The following is a 16234-nucleotide window of genomic DNA, read 5'->3' on the forward strand; positions in this document are numbered from 1 at the left end:
ACTGTAGTTGTTTATGAATCTGCCTTGCATTTCTCCCACGCAGTACACTCTAAAACAATTCAGGGTTGTTTGGATGACCCAACTACTGGGTTACAGGCATTAGGTCACTTAGTTATTTAAAAAAAAAAAAAAGTTGTTGATGCTGGGTTTATTCTGGATTATTGAGTTATGACCCAGCGGGTCAGATCAGAAGGCTGGAGCCGTGGCTTAATAGGGGCATGCTTTCCGGTAGTTATTTTTGGTCACCTGCAAGAGTAAATGTAATTCCGGTTAATCTGTTCTGTTGTATTGTTATCACATGTTAAGGTTGAACATTGACATTTTTGTAGATTCAATGACGCTTACAGAAGTGTATGAGTTCCACAACTTTGCTGCAATATGTAAATAATATGTTATACATTTTTTCTCAAAATATGTAATGTGCACAAATATTCAAGGAAAATGTTATTTTGTAGTATACAAACTTAACATGATGAACAGGAATTCAATTTACTCTCACGGGTGGCCAAAAATTATTATTTAAAAGCCACGGCCCTAATAGGCCAAACCTCTTGAAAATAACCTATGAATTACATTAAAAAAGACTCAGGTGCTGGGTTAACCCAACATGAAAGTCAACAAAACCCAATTGATGATTAAATTAACCCATGTTTGGGTAATTCAACAACCCAACTGGCTGGGTAAAAATAACCCAGCATGTGTTCTGTCCAATATTTACCCAGCACAGGGTTACCAAATAACCTAAATGTTGTTGTTTTTAACCCAGCACTTTTTAGAGTGTCGGCCTAGTGTGGGTGGAGAGGTTGGAGGCTGGCCCATCCTCCTCCAGTTCTCCATTCAATTCTATTCACTCTCAGCTTGGTACAGAACTCTATCCACACAGCTCTGACACACACACACACAATGGAATGAGTGAATAATCAACACATTGAGTGAATGAGTATAAAACCATCACCACCACCACCACACTGATTTACGATCAAACCATGTCAACTCACAGGTGTGATTGGTTAGCCTGGTTGGCCTCTCCCTCTCTGTCTCTCCTTCCTCCTCCTCGTCTCCATCCTCTTCATCGTCATCATCGTCGTCGTCATCACTCTCGCCCAGTGCAACGGCGGGCCCCAGTGCCGCGTTGCGGGGTGTGTGTTTTGGGGAGTGTGTATCCCCCTCACCATCGGGGCCTACTGTGGCCCTCTGTTTCTCAGCCTCTCTCTCCAGGGCCTCGATCTCCCGCATGCGTATCTCCAACAGCTCGGTCTGACGCTTCTGTTTTTTCTTCAGCTTCTTCTTCTTGTTCTTAGAGATCTTCCCTACCTAGAGAAGAGGAGAGAGGAGGAGAGAGGACGAGGAAAAGTCTATTAAAGTCACTGACTTATAACGACCCATGGGCTGAGTGACTAGAATTAGATAGAAAACATTGTATATTCTGCTCTGAGATTTATACAGAACATTGTGGTACTCACCGGTTTGGCTTGTGGTGCTGTGCTGACTGTTGGGATGAAACAGAGTCAGAGTCAGGAGAAAGTTCACCTTCAAACATATCATCCCCACAAAGTCCTGTAATAATAATATATACCCCTGAATAAGATAACACCCCATTCAATTATTTATACCCTCTTACAGACTTCATACAGAATCTTTGGATGAACTGTGAGTTGAATGGAGGATTTAATCAAAGTCATTTCAGACAGCTTTATTCCCTTTTCCTAGATTCATAGAAATCAACCCTTTTCTCTATGTGTTACGCAATGCCCACATAAATAGAAGTCATCATCATTCCAGCCTGACTCATAGGTGTGTGAGCAGTATGAGGATGTCTGGAACAATACTTGTTTCTGAGGAAAAGTCAGTCATGGAATTACCGTTAATTACAGAGGGTTCCTGTTGGTTGAGCTGAATGTGATTGACAGACAGCTCATGGAGGGGTTCATGAGGAGTTCATGAGGGGGTCATGAGGAGTTCATGAGGGGGTCAAGACCCCTAGCCTTGACTACATCCGTGTGAAGTCGAGACTACTTGACCCCTGACTGCCAGGGCACACACGTGACAGGACAAACAAGTAGTAAAGTTTCAGGGAGAAGTTGAAGGAACATAGGCCAAGACAATAGGGAAGTGTGCGCTGGCCAGATAAGAATGCGTAAAAACTCTGCTTCCACCCTTTCCTTCTCTCTCCACTTGCTAAAGGCACGTTTCCATGATCACTCTCACAAACAGCTAGCTTTTAGTGGAGCCACAAGCTCTCAAGCAATCTCTGTGCCTATCAAATCAAACTAGGAGAGAGCTCTCACCAAATTGATTGGTTGGCTCAGGCTGGCAAGCTGAAGCAACAAACTAAGAGACCGCCCAACTGATTGATTCATCTGATTGATTCACAGATTCCTTAAATGGTGTGACCGCTGTACTGATACACAGCAGGAAACTCCAGTTATCAGAACCACCGATTGATGAATCTACTGCTAGTAGGATAGTGGTTAAAAACAGTGGAACAGAGACTTCCCTACACTAGCATTAGACCTTGTCTTTAAGTAAGCAATTGGTCATAAGAATCAAACGGTTCATGATGAATATTACTCTCATGCCTCCTCTACAAAGAGCGCACTGTACCGATTCAACTAAGACTGAACCTCAAGTCGCACAGCAAAAGATCTCTCTACACAGGTTTAGGGTAAAACAGTCCTAGGTACTCCTTTAAAATATATCTGACAGGCTTTATTCACTATTCACTGTTGGACTCCCAAAACACTTCAGTTTGAAATGAGGACAAGGCTACAATAACTAACTATTTAGATAACGCTTAGAGGGATAGTTCACCTTCAAATTTTGTCAGATGGCTTAGGAAAAACTGTGATTTTGGGTGATATTGATTATTTTAACCCTGCTATTTTCTTCTACAGACAGTGAGTTAGTGGGTGAGGTGGTCTGTACCCTACCTGCAGATCCAGAGGGCGGGGGCGCCCCAGCCTTCTGCCACTCTGTGGCTTCCACGGCCATGCGGCGGACAAACGCATCGTCCACACACATCAGGATGTTCTCCGGCTTGATGTCTGTGTGGATGATCTTACACTTGCTGTGGAGGTAGTCCAAGCCCTGCAGAACCTACATGAACACAGGAACACAAGCGTGCACAAATGCGCACACACACACAAACACAGACACACGTGCAAGCAAACACAAACACACACACACACAAACACACACACAAATCCCAGATGAAACACCACTGATGCTCTCACAACGCTAAATGAACCATTCCTTTGATCTTAGTCATCCTCCATCTGGGACAAGGCTGCTGTTGTTGCTTTGTTTGGTGTGTGTGTGTTTGCCAGTGTTTGATTTTAGGGGCTTTTGTATTGAAGTTGAGAGCAGTTTCTATTCATCTTCAGTGGGCTTTTCAAGTGGCAGGCAGCAGAGATGAACAGATAACTTTAATTCACATGCTGCTCTGCTCTGGTCTTCAGGGGGAAGGGGAAAGGCCCGTGAAGGCCTTGTGAAGTCAACAACATGTATTGTACTGAACTGGACTGGCCTGCAGTAGCGCCTCTGGCTGGCAATATCACTTCTCTTCCCCTCATTGTTGGTGCTAATAAAGAGTGTTTATGGAAGTGAAAGTGATGTGTGTATGTGAATGTGTCTGAGTCAAGTAAATGAGGATGTGTGAGTGTGTGCTTGCGTGCGTGAGTTTGTGCCCGTTCGTGCATGAATGCGTGAGTGTGTGTTAGTGCTTTTTAAGGTCTGTTCGGTTTCGGTTAGATTATTTACAAAATAGTCACGGTTTTGGATGAATATGATTTTTAAAAAACATTAAAGGCACTATGCATTATGTGGGTTGAATACTGTGACAACACAGAATAAAACAAAGAATACAAGTCCTATGATGGTAGTGACTGTCCAATACTGCTTATCACTTATTAACCATCATTTATTCACATTACTTTAATAAAATATGTATGTTGTGTATATCCCTCTAGTGGTGTGGGGGCTGTGCTTTGGCAAAGTGGGTGGGGTTGTATCCTGCCTGTTTGGCCCTGTCTGGGAGTATCGTCGGACGGGGCCACAATGTCTCCTGACCCCTCCTGTCTCAGCCTCCAGTATTTATGCTGCTGTAGTTTATGTGTCGGGGGGCTAGGGTCAGTCTGTTATATCTGGAGTATTTCTCCTGTCTTATCCGGTGTCCTGTGTGAATTTAAGTATGCTCTCTCTAATTCTCTCTTTCTCTCTCTCGGAGGACCTGAGCCCTAGGACCATGCCTCAGGACTACCTGGCATGATGACTCCTTGCTGTCCCCAGTCCACCTGGCCGTGCTGCTGCCCCAGTTTCAACTGTTCTGCCTGCGGCTATGGAACCCTGACCTGTTCACCGGACGTGCTACCTTTCCCAGACCTGCTGTTTTCAACTCTCTAGAGACAGCAGGAGCGGTAGAGATACTCTCAATGATCGGCTATGAAAAGCCAACTGACATTTACTCCTGAGGTGCTGACCTGTTGCACCCTCGACAACTACTGTGATTATTATTATTTAAGCATGCTGGTCATTTATGAACATTTGAACATCTTGGCCATGTTCTGTTATAAAGCCAGAAGAGGACTTGCCAGCCCTCATAGCCTGGTTCCTCTCTAGGTTTCTTCCTAGGTGTTGGCCTTTCTAGGGAGTTTTTCCTAGCCACCGTGCTTCTACACCTGCATTGCTTGCTGTTTGGGGCTTTAGGCTGGGTTTCTGTACAGCACTTTGAGATATCAGCTGATCTAAGAAGGGCTATATAAATACATTTGATTTGAAATTTGATTTATATTATATTTGATGAATTTATTATTTCATTCCAATTCATCATCTCATCTCTAGAGATGTTGCCTATGCTGTCTGACAAAATCCCTATTTTAGTAGTTCTTCAAAGTAAATAAGGCATACTTTTATGACTGCTGAATACCAAATATCAATCACTTAGATAATTTACTTTCAGGTAGAGATACCTCGCGAAGCAACTGCTCTCTATCCCTCTCGCGTGTTCTACTGTCCCTTCTCTCCCTTCCATGTCTGCCCTACACAGACCAGACAAGTAGGTGCGCAATGGATTATGGTCACCGCTCAGCACTAGCGTGTGTGGCATACCTGTTTGATAATACTCTTAACACAGGGAAGAGGAAGGCCCTGGTAGTTGGACTTGATGATCCACTTTAGAAGGTGGTGTCCCAGAACCTCAAACACCATACACACATCTGGGACAGCTGGTCAAGGAGGACCACAGCTTCATCACTGAGATACATATGCAGATACATACGCAGATATAAAGAGCATATAAGTATACACACACATACACCCTCTGTAGACAAGGATACGTATTCCGTTGATTCCAGATATCTTGAAGTCATCTATCAGCTGAACCACCATTTCTTTGTTTTGGTCAGAGGGGTCACTCTCTCTCACCTGGAGATGAATGACAAACAATAGAGAGATCAGGATGGAGGGTGTGAGAGAGGTGTGAAAGGCATGGGGAAACGAAGCACACACACTCACTCACTCACTCACTCACTCACTCACTCACTCACTCACTCACTCACTCACTCACACATCTGAGCAGTTTGATCTCATCCAGGGCTGTCTCTGTGTAATGCTGAGCACTCTTCACCACCTTCATCGCCACAAAGTTCTTTACCCTGAAACAAGAAACACAGAGAGATCCATATCACAACATGATGGACTACAGCAGAGCTAGCCATGCAACACTGGAGTTGAACCAATCAATCACAGATTAGGGAAAAACACACTGCTGGGGAAGATGGTTACAGGTAATGGTTTCATATCCAAGGACAATGTCCATGTGAGTGAGGAACAGTGTATGATTGTGTAATTAATTTAATTGGGGCTAATTGAGTATATGGGCGAGCTGTGCGATGTAACCGAGTGAATGGTGATATTCTGACACTGATACTGTTATGCATCAGTGTGGTTAACACTTGGCACTATGTGTCATTACACTACAGCTGCTACTGGTGGTGACCCGTCTGACTCCCGTTGACAGGTGTGTGTGTGTGAGAGACTCACTGGATGTCCCAGCACAGCCATACGGTGGAGAAGTGACCCCAGCCCAGCTTGCGGATCACATGATACCTCCCATTGAACAAGTCCCCTATCTTCACCGGATGGTATCCACCTGAGAGAGAGAGAGAGAGAGAGAGAGAGAGAGAAAGAGAAAGAGAGAGAGAGAGAGAGAGAGAGAGAGAGAGAGAGAGAGAGAGAGAGAGAGAGAGAGAAGAGAGGGAGATACTGTTAGAGAAACCTAGATAATCAAGATACTGATACTTCGAGCCAGGCTACTGAATCTATGCTATCAGTAGGAGGGAGGGCGTGAGAGAGGATTAAGAAAGAGAGTGAGTGAGTGAGTGAGTGAGTGAGTGAGTGAGTGAGTGAGTGAGTGAGTGAGTGAGTGAGTGAGTGAGAGAGAGAGTGAGAGAGAGAGAGTGAGAGAGAGAAGGTCCTCAGTAGGTCCTCACATCTATCAGGATATCAGGCTCCTCAGTGGAAAGACCACTCCCTCTTGGCACAGACAACAACCTTGAGCCTTGGTGCTGGTGCCAAGCATATAGAGCTTCTGGCTAGAGTCACACTGCTGCAAATTACATTAGGAGCCAGCAGGGATGATATAAGAGACAGAGTAAGAGGTAGAGAGAGAGAAAGGAGAAGAAGATATGGGTTTAAGTGTATTGGAGTGTGTGTAAGGCGTCCGTCCGCATGCTTCCCAGCCGAAACAGTATTATGATGACATTTTGTGAGGTTTTTGTTCGTTTTGGACTTCGTGTTGAGGCACACAACATTTCTTCTAGAGGCAGGCCATAGTTTGGATCCCTTTTTGTTTGGTCAACAGTAGGGATTCTTCAATAAAGTCTTTGTTGTCATTCAACGAGACAACTCGTTTTCATGCACATTTTTTCTTTAAGAAATACTGCACCAAACATTTTGTTATATGTAAAATTGTGTGACTAAGATATCCTCGGCAAAAACATCAAAATTAACAACACATTTATTTAGTTATTTTAGATAAATTCTGACTATTTTGAGGTGAGCATATACTGGCTACAGCATCTCAAAATGGACAAATAATACTATTGCCACTTTTTTCTAGTTTTTCAAGCAAAGGTCTTTTGAGGGAGTATGCGAGCACACTCGGCTAGGCGCCAGCCGAACTGAAGCGTGCTGACGCCTTCAGTGAGTGTGTCTAGGGAGGGGGATGTATACGGCATGTGTGTGAGAAAGACGGGAGAAAGAAAGAGTGTAGAGATAGAGAGGTAAAGAGAGAAAGGGGGAGGAGATAAGAGTTAAGAAGACAGAGAACTGGATACTTGTGTATGCATGTATAAGCTATGGAAGTTCTACACGTGTGTGTGTGCGTGCATGCGGGGGGTTGTGAGTGTGTATTATCTCCCCCCACCTTTGCAGTAGTCTGCGGGGTCCTCCTGCTCCTCATCGTCAGAGCCTAAGATCTCCTCCTCTGGCTCTGGGGGGACGGCCGGCTCAGGGGGGGCTGGAGGGGGAGGCGGGGGAGTTGGGGCAGACACCGGGGCTTTTTGCTGGGTCTCAGGCCTGACAGAGAGAGAGAGAGAGAGAGATACAGTTAGAACCTGAATTGGTTAGGGTAGGAACGACCCTTTCCGCTTACAACATACTAACACACAATTACACTAGAATCATCACTGCAGCCGATATGTTTAGCTGGATGCCATTTCTCTTTAAGACCTGATTCCATCTCGGAGCCCATCCCCAATCCTTTTCCCTAGCCTTTGGTGTTCTCAGATCTGAAAGGATTGGAAATGGAACGAGGCCCATGAGGAAGAGAAAATATACATGTCTGCTGTATTTTTAAGGGCTTAGTATCTTATCAATAAGACAGTGTGTGACTTCTCTTCCCCCTGTGAAAAGTCTGTTCCAGCCTGAGTGGGTGTGCCACTTTAATTCAGTGTTGTCTGTATGTTCAATGTTTAGCTATGCGGTGTGATGTTGAGGAGGCGTGAGCTAGTTCCATAGCATCAATGAGGAACCCCCCAGAAACAAGAGCGTATATTAATTTAGATTACATAACATTAACATAACATTAAATAACACTCAAACTGGACAGTTGTATCTCCATCTCTTCATTCAAAGACTCAATCATGTATTGTTGTCTCTATCTTCTTGCCCGTTGTACTTTTTTCTGAGCCAAATAATGTTTGTACCATGTTTTGTGCTGCTGCCATGTTGTTGTCATGTTGTGTTGCTGCCATGCTATGTCTTAGGTCTCTCTTTATTTAGTATTGTGGTGTCTCTCTCTGGTGATGTGTGTTTTGTCCTATTTTTTAAAAAGAAATAAGTTTTTATCCCAGCCCCCGTCCCCGCAGGAGGCCTTTTGCCTTTTGGTAGGACGTCATTGTAAATATGAATGTATTCTTAACTGACTTGACTAGTTAAATAAAGGTTAAATCATTTTTAAAATAAAAAGTATTGTTCAACATTAACCAGACGAGTCAGAATCTTAAGACATTGTTCTGGTGTATCTCTGAACACGACTCTCTCAGTAGCATCCTCAGTAATATCTCTATCAGTTATAAAGGCTAAATAGATAGTGTGAACCGTGTCAGTGCCTGGCTAATAGATTCTGCTCAAAATATCAGAAATATGATCAAACACTTGAGTAAAAACAGACAGACAGACAGACAGACAGAGACAGACAGAGACAGACAGACAGAGACAGACAGACAGAGACAGACAGACAGAGACAGACAGACAGACAGAGACAGACAGACAGACAGAGACAGACAGAGACAGACAGACAGACAGAGACAGACAGACAGAGACAGACAGACAGACAGAGACAGACAGAGACAGACAGACAGAGACAGACAGACAGAGACAGACAGACAGACAGACAGACAGAGACAGACACAGACAGACAGACAGACAGACAGACAGACAGACAGACAGACAGACAGACAGACAGAGAGCTTATGGGCTGTGATAAATCATGGTCGCAGGCACAGACACATGACGGAGGTTCCCAGTTGGTAAGTGTGCCGTTATAGAAACGGATGAGAACGGAGAATCCAGTCCATGAAGAGTTAACGTGGCAGCTAGCTAGGACAACACAAGGCTCCTCTAACGTCTAATACAGCTAGATAGGAAAACACAAGGCTCCTCTAACGTCTAATACAGCTAAATAGGACAACAAGGCTCCTCTAACGTCTAATACAGCTAGATAGGAAAACACAAGGCTCCTCTAACGTCTAATACAGCTAAATAGGACAACAAGGCTCCTCTAACGTCTAATACAGCTAAATAGGACAACAAGGCTCCTCTAACGTCTAATACAGCTAAATAGGAAAACACAAGGCTCCTCTAACGTCTAATACAGCTAGATAGGACAACAAGGCTCCTCTAACGTCTATTGCAGCTAGATACAGCTTTCTTCATATTTTCAAACAGTCCATTTAAATTTTCCAACGGGGCTATACATTTGTGAGTGTTTTCTCTCTCGCCCGAGTAGCCTCGTTTCACTGCCAAAAATAAAATGAAACCATCTAGTGTTCAGTGAAATAACAACACAATGTCACATACAGGTAGCCTAGTCAAATAATTAACATCCAATCATATTCACCGTTACTCTCTCGCGGGAATTCCACTAACGGTCCGTATGTAGCCAAACGTAGCTGCTGCTCATGTTGGTATCTGTACTAATGGCGCAAAGCCATGACAGGGAGACATAGTGGCGTGGTAACGTGCATGCAAGCAGTTGCTCCCGACGCCACTTGGGTACACTGCAGCATCTACCGAGCGGTTCTTGCTGCCAAGGGAATGCCTGACAGCTTGAAAGACGTTTTGAACACCACAGTGAAAATAGTTAACTTTGTTAAAGTAAGGCCCCTGAACTCTCGTGTATTTTTTGCACTATGCAATGATATGGGCAGCGACCATGTAACACTTTTACAACATACAGAAGTGCGCTGGTTATCAAGGGGCAAAGTATTGACATGTTTTTTTTATAATTGAGAGACGAGCTTAAAGTTTTCTTTACTGACCATAATTTTCACTTGTCTAACTGCTTGCATGACGAGTTTCTCACACGACTGGCCTATCTAGGTGATGTTTTTTCTCTCCTGAATATCTGAATCTAGGATTACAGGGACTCTCCGCAACTATATTCAATGTGCGGGACAAAATTGAGGCTATGATTAAGAAGTTGGAGCTCTTCTCTGTCTGCATTAACAAGGACAACACACAGGTCTTTCCATCATTGTATGATTTTTTGTGTGCAAATGAACTCAAGCTTACGGACAATGTCAAACGTGATACAGCGAAGCACCTGAGTGAGTTGGGTGCGCAATTATGCAGGTACTTCCCTGAAATGGATGACACAAACAACTGGATTCAGTATTCCCTTTCATGCCCTGCCTCCAGTCCACTTACCGATATCTGAACAACAGAGCCTCATCGAAATTGTAACAAGCGGTTCTGTGAAAATGAAATTTAATCAGAAGCCACTGCCAGATTTCTGGATTGAGCTGCGCTCAGAGTATCCTGCCTTGGCAAATCGCGCTGTTAAGACACTGATGCCCTTTGCAACCACGGTACCTACACTACCGTTCAAAAGTTTGGGGTCACTTAGAAATGTCCTTGTTTTTGACAGAAAATAACATTTTTGTCCATTAAAATAATATCAAATTGATCAGAAATACAGTGTAGACATTGTTAATGTTGTAAATGACTATTGTAGCTGGAAACGGCAAATTTTTTATGGAATAAATACATAGGTGTACAGAGGCCCATTATCAGCAACCATCACTCCTGTGTTCCAATGGCATATTGTGTTAGCTAACCCAAGTTTATCATTTTAAAAGGCTAATTGATCATTATAAAACCCTTTTGCAATTATGTTAGCACAGTTGAAAACTGTGATTGCTGATTAACGAAGCAATAAAACTGGCCTTCTTTAGACTAGTTTATTATCTGTAGCATCAGCATTTGTGGGGTCGATTACAGGCTCAAAATGTCCAGAAACAAAGACCTTTCTTCTGAAACTCTTCATTCTAGTTCTGAGAAATGTTGGCTATTCCATGCGAGAAATTGCCAAGAAACTGAAGATCTCATACAATGCTGTGTACTACTCCCTTCACAGAACAGCTCAAACCAGAATAGAAAGAGGAGTGGGAGGCCCCGGTACACAACTGAGCAAGTGGACAAGTACATTAGAGTGTCTCATTTGATAAACAGACGCCTCACAAGTCCTGAACTGGCAGCTTCATTAAATCGTACCCGCAAAACACCAGTCTCAACATCAACAGTGAAGAGGCGACTCCAGGATGCTGGCCTTCTAGGCAGAGTTCCTCTGTCCAGTGTCTGTGTTCTTTTGCCCATCTTAATCTTTTCTTTTTATTGGCCAGTCTGAGATATGGCTTTTTCTTTGCAACTCTGCCTAGAAGGCCAGCATCCCGGAGTTGCCTCTCAACTGTTGACTTTGAGACTGGTGTTTTGCGGGTACTTTTTAATTTCTAAGTGACCCCAAACTTTTGAACGGTAGTGTATGTGAGAGTGGATTCTCAGCCCTCACTAGCATGAAAACTAAATACAGGTACAGACTGTGTGTGGAAAATGAATTAAGACTGTGACTCTCTCCAATACAACCCAACATTGCAGAGTCATGTGCATCCTTTCAAGCACACCCTTCTCATTAACCTGTGGTGAGTTATTCACAATTTTCGATTAACAAATACGGTTTTATATGAAAGATGGTTAAATAAAGAGCCAAATTATTGATTATTATTATATTATTATTTGTGCCCTGGTCCTATAAGAACTCTTTGTCACTTCCCACGAGCCGGGTTGTGACAAAAACTCACACTCATTCTTATGTTTAATACATTTATCGTATAGTGTGTGTTTGGCAGGCTTACAATGATGGCAAAAAACAACATTTGAGAGTGTGCTGACCCTGGTGCTAGAGGGGGTACGCAGCTGGAGGTTGAATGTTTGAAGTGGTACAGGACTATAAAGAGTTTGGGAACCACTGATCTAGGGCAACAAATGGCTCGAAGACATATTATGTCGATTAAGGCAGGCCCCCTGCACACCTCTGATTTAGAGGGGTTGGGTTAAATGCGGAAGACACATTTCAGTTGAATGCATTCAGTTGTACAACTGACTAGGTGTAACGGATGTGAAATGGCTAGCTAGTTAGCGGGTACGCGCTAATAGCGTTTCAATCAGTTACGTCACTTGCTCTGAAACCTAGAAGTAGTGTTGCCCCTTGCTCTGCAAGGGCCGCGGCTTTTGTGGAGCGATGGGTAACGACGCTTCGTGGGTGACTGTTGTTGATGTGTGCAGAGGGTCCCTGGTTCGCGCCCGGGTCGGGGCGAGGGGATGGCATAAAGTTATACTGTTACATTGATGCTGTTGACCCGGATCACTGGTTGCTGCGGAAAAGGAGGAGGTTGAAAGGGGGGTGAGTGTAACGGATGTGAAATGGCTAGCTAGTTAGTGGGTACGCGCTAATAGCGTTTCAATCAGTTACGTCACTTGCTCTGAAACCTAGAAGTAGTGTTGCCCCTTGCTCTGCAAGGGCCGCGGCTTTTGTGGAGCGATGGGTAACGACGCTTCGTGGGTGTCAGTTGTTGATGTGTGCAGAGGGTCCCTGGTTCGCGCCCGAGGTCGGGGCGAGGGGATGTACTAAAGTTATACTGTTACATAGGTACACAACTGAGCAAGAGGACAAGTACATTAGTGTCTCATTTGATAAACAGATGCCTCACAAGTCCTCAACTGGCAGCTTCATTAAATCGTACCTGCAAAACACCAGTCTCAACATCAACAGTGAAGAGGCGACTCCAGGATGCTGGCCTTCTAGGCAGAGTTCCTCTGTCCAGTGTCTGTGTTCTTTTGCCCATCTTAATCTTTTCTTTTTATTGGACAGTCTGAGATATTTTCTTTGCAACTCTGCCTAGAAGGTCAGCATCCCGGAGTTGCCTCTCAACTTTTCCTTTCCTCCAGTGTCTAATACAGCATAGCGTTCCGTAAAGGACAACATAGACACTTAGCATTGAGATTCCTGCAGTAACACACGCGCACTTACAAAAACAGAGACACATATAGCTTACTTACTTCTCGTGTTCTTCTTAGTTCTTATTTTTATTTGTCGTGTGTTTTCGTTCTACATTAAACATGTTAGTACTACATTGATATTGATTACTGCATCATTGGGTCTGGAGCTAGGAAATAAGGCATTTCACTGTACTGTGCATATGACATTAAACCCCCCCCCCCCCCCCCCCCCCACAACACACACACACACAATACACTTCGGCTATGTACTTATACACACTCATACACACACACTCCATGCTTGGATCTGTGCTCTTGCAGCAGGATGGTCCTTAACCAAAACAGTCATGTACTGTATCATAGATCCCTTCCACGGGCTCAGTGCTTTTAAACTTGAGCCTGCCACACACACACCTAGCCACAATAACTCTGAGCCCACCCTACAGCAGAAGCCACCCTACAGCAGAGGCAGTAGCCACCCTACAGCAGAGGCAGTAGCCACCCTACAGCAGTAGCAGTAGCCACCCTATAGCAGTAGCACAGAAGTAGCAGTAGCCACCCTACAGCAGTGGCACAGAAGTAGCAGTAGTCAACCTACAGCAGAGGCAGTAGCCACCCTACAGCAGAGGCAGTAGCCACCCTACAGCAGAGGCAGTAGCCACCCTACAGCAGAGGCAGTAGCCACCCTACAGCAGAAGCCAGCCCACTTCAGTGTGTCTGTGTACATGTATGTGTGTATTGGGGCATGCAAATGTGTGTGGATGTGTGTGTCTGTCACATGAGGTTGGTGGCACCTTAACTGGGGAGGACGGGCTCATGGTAACAACTGGAGCGAAATAAGTGGAATGGTATCAAATGCATCAAACACATGGTTTCCAGGTGTTTGATGCCATTCCATTTGCTCCATTACAGCCATTATTGTGAGCTGTCCTCCCCTCAGCAGCCTCCACTGGTGGGTGTAACGTGCATGTGTGTTAATTCATACTGTAAGGAACAACGTACATCCTAGAACACACACACGGATGTGTGTTTGTGTGTCTATCGCACACCCAGCACCACTGTGACCACTCATACACATAACATCAACACACACCCAGCACCACTGTGACCACTCATACACATAACATCAACACACACCCAGCACCACAAATGTGTGTGGATGTGTGTGTCTGTCACATGAGGTTGGTGGCACCTTAACTGGGGAGGACGGGCTCATGGTAACAACTGGAGCGAAATAAGTGGAATGGTATCAAATGCATCAAACACATGGTTTCCAGGTGTTTGATGCCATTCCATTTGCTCCATTACAGCCATTATTGTGAGCTGTCCTCCCCTCAGCAGCCTCCACTGGTGGGTGTAACGTGCATGTGTGTGTTAATTCATACTGTAAGGAACAACGTACATCCTAGAACACACACACACACACGGATGTGTGTTTGTGTGTCTATCGCACACCCAGCACCACTGTGACCACTCATACACATAACATCAACACACACCCAGCACCACTGTGACCACTCATACACATAACATCAACACACACCCAGCACCACTGTGACCACTCATACACATAACATCAACACACACCCAGCACCACTGTGACCACTCATACACATAACAGCAACACACACCCAGCACCACTGTGACCACTCATACACATAACATCAACACACACCCAGCACCACTGTGACCACTCATACACATAACAGCAACACACACCCAGCACCACTGTGACCACTCATACACATAACATCAACATACACCCAGCACCACTGTGACCACTCATACACATAACATCAACACACACCCAGCACCACTGTGACCACTCATACACATAACAGCAACACACACCCAGCACCACTCATACACATAACAGCAACACACACCCAGCACCACTGTGACCACTCATACACATAACAGCAACACACACCCAGCACCACTCATACACATAACATCAACATACACCCAGCACCACTGTGACCACTCATACACATAACAGCAACACACACCCAGCACCACTGTGACCACTCATACACATAACAGCAACACACACCCAGCACCACTCATACACATAACATCAACATACACCCAGCACCACTGTGACCACTCATACACATAACAGCAACACTGTTGCAATTTTTTTTTTTTAACTTGGTCTGTAACACCATGGGCCAAATAGGTGACTGTAAATTGCATTGTATGCTGTTATGATGCACAAAACCACTTTACAAAATAAAAGTAATTATTACTACTGTACAGAGAATTAGACAATGTGTAGGCTATCCCTCTGCCTATTGGCTTATTTGCATATGTCTCATAATAAAACACTGCCCCTTTAATTAAGACAAACTTTTTACCTGACTGGCTTTGCAAATAAATGCAGCCTACACGTGTTGTGCTCTTGTAGGACGCAGTAACTCCCAATTGCTGACCTATACATATCTATAACTGGGCTAATAATGCGCTAACTAGCAAAGAATATCAACAAATACGCACATGTGCGGTGTGAACTGAACTGATCTGAAAAGCGCATTCACTCGAGGATGATTGAAAGGCAGGAGCTACCCCTGCCAAAATTACAGACTCAATATTTCAAAGTTAAATTTGTTTTGGTTTGTTACATTGAAAAGGGGTTGATATAATGTTGATTCATCACAGAAAAAAACGAATCTATATAGTGCAAACTAACGCGGCGAACTCAGAAGTTCAATCTCTTGCGTCTTTGCGCGGCCTGGCATTTCTTCTGTGAGCAGCAGTGCTGGAGGAGGTGGGCGCCGAGCACACGCGCAGTTTAGAGGGAACATTGGGGATAAACCTATCTTATTTTTCCACAGGACAAATGCATTAACACTTTGTATTGTGGCTAAACTGGGCAGTTGGTTTCTAGATGGTTAAGTGTCTCATTGCTATAAGTAGTGTAATTACGTAAGGGATAATCAATGAGGGGGCATTGCGTTCTATGGAAAATAATGAATGACGTATAAGGTGTGTTCCATGACGTGCTAGCTGAGTGGAACTGACCTTCCACAGAGTTGCATTATTTTCCAGAGAAGGCATAGAGCCCAGCGTTGATTATCCATTTTATACCATGGCTAATATTTAACACATTTGCTACTAGATATGTTCATTTGCTGGTTGAAATGTGTTCAACATCCATTGAAGTAGCTAGCAAGTTTAC

General features: G+C 44.2%; 1 protein-coding gene across 1 annotated transcript in view; it reads right to left on the reverse strand.

The window, feature by feature from the left end:
- The window catches only part of LOC120052423 (SRSF protein kinase 2-like), a 54623-nt gene that overhangs the window by 15112 nt on the left and 23277 nt on the right, over window positions 1-16234 (reverse strand). The window contains exons 2-9 of the mRNA XM_038999307.1: window positions 7424-7575; window positions 6040-6148; window positions 5564-5651; window positions 5334-5421; window positions 5107-5213; window positions 2931-3096; window positions 1464-1489; window positions 999-1314 (exon numbers count right to left, since the gene is read on the reverse strand). Of these exons, the coding sequence (XP_038855235.1) occupies window positions 999-1314; window positions 1464-1489; window positions 2931-3096; window positions 5107-5213; window positions 5334-5421; window positions 5564-5651; window positions 6040-6148; window positions 7424-7575 (1052 nt within the window). The remainder of the gene's footprint in view (window positions 1-998; window positions 1315-1463; window positions 1490-2930; window positions 3097-5106; window positions 5214-5333; window positions 5422-5563; window positions 5652-6039; window positions 6149-7423; window positions 7576-16234) is intronic.

Source organism: Salvelinus namaycush, chromosome 8, assembly GCF_016432855.1.
Source record: "Salvelinus namaycush isolate Seneca chromosome 8, SaNama_1.0, whole genome shotgun sequence".
NCBI classification, from domain to species: Eukaryota; Metazoa; Chordata; class Actinopteri; order Salmoniformes; family Salmonidae; genus Salvelinus; species Salvelinus namaycush.